At 43.9% G+C, this 8,577-nt stretch overlaps 1 protein-coding gene across 1 annotated transcript; it reads right to left on the bottom strand.

Annotated features, from left to right (window-relative positions):
• Nucleotides 1-739: 739 nt before the first annotated feature.
• PSMD10 (proteasome 26S subunit, non-ATPase 10) lies at nt 740-8,577 on the bottom strand. The gene is made up of 5 exons (XM_056538560.1): nt 8,371-8,577; nt 4,471-4,569; nt 3,105-3,251; nt 2,295-2,461; nt 740-1,549 (listed from the first exon to the last, which is right to left on the bottom strand). Exons 1-5 carry the CDS (start codon nt 8,485-8,487, stop codon nt 1,396-1,398), a joined length of 684 nt encoding a protein of 227 aa, XP_056394535.1. The 5' UTR covers nt 8,488-8,577; the 3' UTR covers nt 740-1,395.

Here is an 8,577-nt window from a genome sequence, read left to right as displayed (position 1 = left end):
GCCCGGAGGACGGAAGAACGGGACAGTGGAGCGGCAGCAGGTATCGGGCATGGTATCGGGGACATTAAACGAGTCCCCGATACCATGCAAATACCTAGTATCGGCCCCGATACCAGTATCGGGACATCTCTACTGGCGTACCCGCTGAATTTTTTAATTAATGTTGTTTTAAAATAGAATAAGGCACAAAATAATTGTGTAAGAATTCTTACAGAATACATAAATAACCTGTATGTGGCACTAAAATCTTTCCTTATAAAAAAGATACATCCATAGTAATACAGCTTTATGCACATTTTGGAGTGGGTAACGTACCGAGCCATTTTTTTTTTTTTTTTTGTGGCTTCACTATTGTTTATGTGCCTGTTGGTGCTGCGCCATTTGTCTTTCTGCTGTAAACTCTGGCCTCTACACAGTGACGCAAGACTCTACTCAACATCACAAAATGCGGGCTCAAAATTTAACAAAAAAGGCTCCAGAGTACAGATCTTCATGGTGCAGCATAGTATGTTTTTAAATGGAGGGTGGATGGGTTGTTGCGGGATAGTTGGAGGGCAGCTATTTAGTGCCAGGCAGGCAAGTCAAGGTGTCACCTGATGTGGTACCCCCCCCCCCCCCCTCTCAGTCACTCTCCTAACAACCCTACTGGTAATAAAGGGTAGATAACGAACTTTGGCTATTAACATATGGGAAAACTTTTCTGCTTTAAAAAATGCTTTTGTCAGCAGGTTTCGCTTCAGTGTGATTTATTTATCAAGGTCATGTGACTATTTGATAAATACGTAAGCAAAAGTTACAAAAAAAAATTGTCATATAAAAGCCATACGTCTGAAAAGAATGATAAATCTCCTTCAAGGTGTTTTTGTGTCTCCATTACACTTATTGAAGATGTTGATTTCGACAAGCCTCTTCAATTGCCATGTAGCCCATATGTATAACACTAAACAGCAGGTACAGTGACATTTATGAAGTGATAAGTATCCTAAGCTTAACTAACCACCTTATAAGAATGTTCTGATTCCATGTATTTCAAAATGGCAACTACTTTCTGCATTTATTTGTGCATGATACCAATGCATCCATGCGTCACAGGTAAACAGGTTCTATAAGCCTTATACAGATCTATAAAAAGCATAGACTTTGCCGTAAGTGTGTAGCATCAATAAAGGTTTGTGTAGAAATAGTCCAAACTAGTTATAACACAGGATAGGGATGGTATTACTCAGGAACATTAACACAGGCCAACTTGATGGCAAATAAGTTAGGCTGGTGTCTCTTTCCTGCTGGATCCACTTCTGGTTTTGAGTAATGGCAGCGGCAGTTTTCCAACAAGAAGATTTGCGGATGTGGCAGCAACCTTATGGAAACTCCTATTTTATATTTATGGAAAAATAACTAGCCCTCCACTATTCTTCTTAGCACGGCCCCCAGTCCGCCTTTTGCCACCTGTAGTGGTGTCTTCTCGTCTTTGTTTTCTATATAAATACTTGCTCCATGTTCTACCAAGAATTTGGCCTCGTCTGCTCGCTCCTCATCACAGGCAAGATGACTGAAAGAGAGACATTGATGGGATTATCTATTGGCTTTAAAATAAAGAATTTAACAGTAAGGTTGAAATGTTTCTTATATCAGATGTAAATGTATGTATGTTAAATATCTGACAGATACACCAAGAATTGACTTACAAATAGAGGCATAAAAACCAAGTACTTTATGTATGTTAATTAGACTTAGAATAGAACTAAGTAGACAGGAGAATCAAGCACACCCTATTTCTAAAGTTACTGTTAGCAAAGAGGCAATGTCAGATTTGCTATGCAACACTTTTCAATTTAGATTTTTCTAAACAAATTTTTTCAAACGGAACTTCAATGTATATTAAAAAGTTTTATAACCTTTCATTATTTAAAGGGGTACTCTGCACCTAGACATCTCATCCCCTATCCAAAGGCTGCGTGCTGTTCGTGACGTCATGGCCACATCCTCTCCCATAGACTTGCATTGAGGGGGCATGAACGTGACGTCACGAGCCTCTGACCCGCATCACCAGTCATCCGGCCCGGAGCGAAGTTTGCTACGTACATCAGAAGTCTGGGGTGCTGCAGCCAAGATTGCGGGGGTCCCCAGCAGCAGGACCCACGCGATTAGACATGCTATCCCAAACCCTTTGGATAGGGGATAAGATGTCTAGGGGCAGAGTACCCCTTTAAGGAATAAAAAATGGACCAGCTTCCAGACATGTATTGGGAAATAACTGTTCTAACTTCATGTCCAGTTCTTGTAAATTGACTTACAGAGCTGTATTCCCTTCAATGTCTTGTATGTTAGTTGAAGCTTTGTGTTTTAGGAGGATTTCTACAATTCTCAGGTTGCCCTTGGAAGCAGCACGATGCAGAGGTGTGGACTCCAGTCTGTCCTTTGCATCGGGTGACGCACCATTTTCAAGGAGCAAAACAGCAATCTGCAAAAGTAAACAGGTATCTGAGATACTGCATGCACACAAGAAATATACATATTCACACACAATTTTTGTTCTGACAGTCATAATTGATCCATTAGTCTGCTCTTTAAATCAGAACCACAAGATGATGTGATCTTACATTTAGACACTGTATGCTGCCATGAGGATTATGGGAAGGCGGACGCTGGGCAAGACAAGATCTTCTTACCAGAAAGTTCAGACCCAAATTCAGAGATTACACACGATGGGGGGGGACCTTATGAAGACCCGTCCAGAGGAAAAGTTGCTGAGCTGCTTATAGCAACCAATCGGATCGTTTCTTTCATTTTTGAAAAGGCCTTTTCAAAAATGAAAAAAGCAATCTGATTGGTTGCTATGGGCAGCTCAGCAACTTTTCCTCTGGACAGGTTTTGATGAATCTCCCCTGATATCCTTATACTTTAAACAGATAGAGTAAGTTGTTAGTTTTTTGTTGTGCACAGTGACTTTTCAGTGCAGGGCACAAGCCTCCCTGTACACATGCCAGAATATCTGAAATTATTTGAATTTACTAAATAAATGTAAAGCTGTCGCACACTGCCACAATGGTATTTCAGGTGAAAACATTTAATACAACTTCAATAATGCATTATTAATATAATACCTCATGCTTGTTTTTGGAAGCAGCATAGTGCAGGGGTGTGCAGCCATTCTGATTGGTCACATTCACTTGAGCCCTCTTCCCGATTAGTGCTTTAACTATATCAGTGCGTCCTGCAGAAGCAGCAATGTGAAGAGGAGTCCACCCAGCCTGAGAGAGGGCAAGCACATACTTGGGGTCATGACAAAAAACTATTTACATCCTAAAGGAAAACTAAACATAGGCTCACCTCAATAAAGACAGGTAAACAGTCTGCATATACAATATATTTATAAAAACTACCCTAGGTTTCTGAGGAAATCAGCCCCCCCTTTCTTAGGGTCCTGTGACTAGCTATATGGAAACTGGCTGCAGCAGGAGCCTCCCCTCTCTGCCTTTCCTGCAGTAGGAAAAAAAAATAGATAATTAAGTCCCTCCACACCTCAAAGTGTAACAGATGGGCAGGAAGTTAACCCCTCAACCATGTTCTTTGCAGGACTTCTACTGAGAAAATGTTGAGGAATATACAGAAAAACTTGCATGCTGACAGTGTGGGTAAGATTATCTCCTGTTTAATCCAATTAGGATATGCCCCCCCCCCCCCCCCCCCCAGTAGTAAGGTAGGGAATTTCCTCCCCCTTTAAATAGGTAGGTAGGCAATTCCCCATACTAGGTAGAATACTCCAGTAGGTAGGGAATCCTCACAGTATATGTAGAAGACCCAGACAATAGGTAAGAAGGGAATTCCACTATTAGGCAGAAGCCCTAAGTAGTTAGGTAGTCAGATAGGTAGGGAACCTCCTATTAGGTAGAAGTCTACCTACCTCCAAAAGAAAAAATAAGAACTATCCCACTCACCTTATCTCCACTCCAACCCTGAGGCCTCTACATCCTTTGCTCTTTTGGTGGTGCACAACTTTCTCCTGCAAACTGGTGTGGTGCAGGACCTGCCACACGATGAAATGACAAGATCACACAACAGGTCCTGCTCCATTCCAGATAATGCCGCAGATGATGAAGAGGCCTCAGTGAAAGGGATTTCTTTGTTGGTCCGCAGGTATCAGGATGGATTACGGGAACATTTGCACGAGTACATGTACTCATACAGATGTCCAGTATTAGCACTGATACCAATATAGAGACATCCCTAACTACTATCATTTATTTCCATTAAGTGAATGAAAAACAAGAGATTCCCTCTGTACTTGTTAGATAGTTTTACAGACTCCTATATAAATAACTGATCTTATTATCAAGCCTGCTAGACATTACTAATAAGGAGTATGACCGCTATCTCACTACTGAATGTTTTCTCTAAATCATTGCTTCACATTATCATTCTCCCCGCTAGCTTCTGCACAGCACATGATACCATATAGACACAACTTACATCATCTTTGTTATTAATAGGTACGCCTAGTCCGAGTAGATAGTCCGCAACCTCTGTCTGCCCTGCAGAACATGCCCAGTGTAGAGGTGTCCTGTCATCCTAAACCAGGGTAAAGATAGAGAGTCAGCATGTTAAAGCCCACCTGTGATTTTAGAGAATTTTAATAAACCAACATAGTTTTATAACCTTAAAGGGAACCATCATGAGATTTTACTATATATAACACTTGGCAACACATTATATATGGTAAAATCTTCTTCCTCACCATCCCTGGGATGGTGAGGATATGAAGTTAGTAAGTCTTCCCTGCTGGCCCCATAAGTAGTCCTCTGGGCAGGGAGCTATACTTACCTAGTCCGATCTTCTCCAGCTGTAATCATGCCCCCTCTGTGGGCGTGATCAGCCCGGGCCCGCCTCAGCTCTCTGCTCCGTCTGCTTAGGGAGGAGTGCAGTGATGCAGGCTGTCAATAACACTGAGGGGGTGGGATTACAGCCGAACCAGCGGGACTAGGTGAGTATAGCTCCCTGCCATTTTCAGAAATGAGGCTCTCAGAAATGAAAGAAGTGATCTGATTGGTTGCTATGGGCAACTCAGCATTTTTTGCTCTAGACAGGTTTTGATAAATCTCCCCTTCTCCATTTTGTTCTATCCAGATACTTCACTAAACCGGTCGCGGTGCGTCGGGTCGGTGCGGGGGTCGGGGCATTATCGGCAAGGTAATTGCCGATACCGATAATGCCCAAAATCGTGATTATCGGACGATAATATTGGCCAAACCGATAATCGGTCGATCCCTACTCCAGATGTTTCAAAACTACAACTCCCAGCATGCCTGGACAGCCTTTGGCTGTCCAGACATTCTGGGAGTTGTAGTTTAACAACACCTGGAGGCACCCTGGTTGGGAAACACTGATCTAGGACCTGAGTATAAGGAGGTTTACAGGAAAGGGCTGATATCTCCCCTACTTCTATGACAGACATAACTGCAACCGGAAAAGCTTTGTTTTACAGTATGGTTCTCATGTGCCGTATTTTGCTGCATATTTTCTGCAGCCAATTTTGCTACCCATTGACTTCAACAGGTAGCAAAATTTGGCATGTGTGACCCTACCCATAAGAGACAAAATTCTTATGGGATTAAAATAAATAAGTTTAAACAGATCTGTAAGGGCCTGGAGAACTAGTGAAAAATCCCAAGTGGCAAGCTCTGGTTTGAGCCCTTTTTCTAGGCCTTTCTGTAAGACCTCCAGAATAGATGCAAAGCTGGGTCTATACATGTCCGAGCAATGCTTTGCACCTCCACCAACTTAGGGAGCCTGAGGCCGGGTTCACACTATGGAATTTCTGAGTGGAATTTCGTTTTGAAATTCTGCTCAGAAATTCTGGTGCAGCAGAGCCCCATTGCTGGCAATGAAATTCTGCTGCACAGTGCACACTGCAGAGTTGTGACTTTCCACCCAGAAAATCCACTCGAAAAATTCAGCCAGAACAATGAACTTGTTTAAAGGGGTATTCAGCTACTCAGCATTTGGAACAAACTGTTCTAAATGCTGGAGTCAGGAGCTTGTGATGTCATAGCCCCGCCCCCTCAATGATGTCACACCCGCCCCCTAAATGCAAGTCTATGGGAGGGGGCGTGACATCTGTCACGCCCCCTCCCATAGACTTGCATTGAGGGGGCGGGGTGTGATGTTGTGAGGGGCGTGGCTAAGATGTTACGAGCTCCGGCATTCTGAACAGTTTGTTCCAAACGCTGAGCAGTGGAGTACCCCTTTAATGTTCTGGCTGATTTCCACAGTGCAGACATTGCCGTCTATGGGGACAGTAATATCTGTGCAGTCCTAGCGTTGTCTGATTCAGTCGGTACTGTCAGTGCTCTGGAGCTTCTCAAGTGTGAACCCGGCCTTACACCCTCTGAGGCAGATAAACAGATCTGTTTAGGCCTCTGGAGAATTGTTCCACTGACCTATAAGGCTAGGTTACCACTACGGAATCTCCGGGTGAAGTTTCAAAGCAGAATTCCACTTAGAAATTCCGGTGCTGCAGAACCCATTGCTGGCAATGGGATTCCGCTGCACAGTGCAACCCTCCACCTCTGAAATTCCACTGCCGAAAGAATGAGCTTGCTAATTCTTTAGACAGAATCTGCACCAGAAACACTGCTGTCTATGGGGACAGCAATGTCCGCACAGTCCTAGCACCGTGAGCCGCACTCAGAATCTCCGGACAAAATGTTTCCAATTGGGGATTCTGTAGTGTGAACCTAGCCTAACTGAGGAAGATAGGCACATAGGCTGTAAAGGAAAAGTTGTTTTAAAGGAGTACTCCAGAATACAAAAATTGTCCTCCATACTGCCAGCAGTAAAAAAAAATAAACTGGTACATACCTTCCTTCGCTCCCCCGGTGCCTTTGGTAACCCGCTCCGGTCTCCGCCGTGATCCTCTTCAGTGATTGGCTGAGCGCAGTATGACTCGCCGACCACCGGCAACCAGGAAGAGGATTACGGCGGAGACCGGAGCCAGTTACCGGAGGCCCCAGGGGAGTGAAGGAAGGTATCTATCTTTTTTTTTTTTTTTAAGCATAATAATGTATATGCCCATACTCCAGGACAACCCCTGGCAGGGCTTATTTAGGCTGGACAGAGGATACTGTAAGGGCTCATTCACACTACAAAATCTCCACCTGGGAGATTCCATCCGTAGCGAGCGCTGGCAGAACAAGCTGGGGCTACTACTGCTCAGAAATGTGCCATCTCCACAGACCGCAATGCATTTCAGAGCAATTTCTGCCCCCCAGAAAATTGACATGTTCATTCTTTTTGGAGAGTCTGGGATCCAAAATTTCCACAACGGAACATGTGGAATGGTGTGAATAGGCCCTAAAAGTGTATTAAATTGTGATATGTGGGAAAGGTTTTACTCAGGGGGAGCCTGGGTGCCAAAAATTCTTACCAATCACTAAACCAAAAGGAGCAGCCAATCACAGTCCTGGGGCCTACATGGCAGAATCAGCACTGAAGCCAGTGATTGGATGCTGCGCTCACATAGGTGTACGTGATGTCATCATTGTTGCCACCCCCAGTATGAGCTCATAGTACCTGCACCTGGTTCTAATGGGGAGATTTATCAAAACCTGTGCAGAGAAAAGTTGACCAGTTGCCCATAGCAACCAATCAGATCGCTTCTTACAAATGAACCCCTTAAAGTGGTACTCCTGTGAAAACCTTTTTTCTTTTAAATCAACTGGTGGCAGAAAGTTAAACATATTTGTAAATTACTTCTATTAAAAAATCTTAATCCTTCCAGTACCTATTAGCTGCTGAATGCTACAGAGGAAATTCCTTTCTTTTTGGAACACTGATGACATCACGAGCACAGTGCTCTCTGCTGAAATCTCTGTCCATTTTAGCAACCATGCATAGCAGATGCATGCTAAGGGCAGCATGGTGGCTCAGTGGTTAGCACTGCTGCCGTGCACTGCTGGGGCCTTGGGTTCAAATCCCACTGAGGACAACAATAAATAAAGACTTATTATTATTATAACGTCAGAAAAGAGCACTGTGCTCGTGATGTCATCAGAGAGCATTCCAAAAAGAAAAGAATTTCCTCTGTAGTATTCAGCAGCTGATAAGTACAGGAAGGATTAAGATTTTTTAATAGAAGTAAATTTTAGAAGGAGAGGAGAAAAAAACGAAAACGCAAAAATAAAATAGGCCTGGTCCTTAAAGGGTTAAAGAAGAGATCTGATTGGTTGCTATGGGCAACTACTCAACTTTTCTTCTGCACTGGTTTTGATAAATCTCCCCATAAGTGTCCAGGCTCACACCTAATTAGGCCCCCGTTGTAAACCTCTAGAGCATGCTGAGACTAGTAGTTCCACACGAGTTCCCGGCGCTCACCTGGTCTGTCCTGGAGGCCTGAGACTTATCGGCCTGCAGAACACTGTTCAGCTCGTCCAGCTGGCCCCGGTACGCCAGGTTACACACCTCCACATCAGACACTCTCATCTCCTCCATGCTGACAAAGGGAAAGAAGCCGCCTGCTCCCGCCGACCAATCACACACTTCCAATACTCTGACGTAGGAACAGAAACTGGAAAGTGGCGC

This window comes from Hyla sarda, chromosome 9, assembly GCF_029499605.1.
Source record: "Hyla sarda isolate aHylSar1 chromosome 9, aHylSar1.hap1, whole genome shotgun sequence".
NCBI lineage: Eukaryota > Metazoa > Chordata > Amphibia > Anura > Hylidae > Hyla > Hyla sarda.
Note: the sequence above shows the minus strand (reverse complement) of the source record. Positions and strands in the feature narration are given on the sequence as shown.

What these genes read in the sequence shown, in the direction of transcription:
- PSMD10 (XM_056538560.1), bottom strand. Translation starts at nt 8,487, where the DNA reads ATGGAGGAGATGAGAGTGTCTGATGTGGAGGTGTGTAACCTGGCGTAC. An exon ending in CTTCCAAAAACAAGCATGAG is followed by an intron (nt 2,462 to 3,104) that starts GTATTATATTAA and finishes TTACTTTTGCAG; the next exon opens with ATTGCTGTTTTGCTCCTTGA. An exon ending in ATTGAAGGGAATACAGCTCT is followed by an intron (nt 1,550 to 2,294) that starts GTAAGTCAATTT and finishes TCTCTCTTTCAG; the next exon opens with TCATCTTGCCTGTGATGAGG.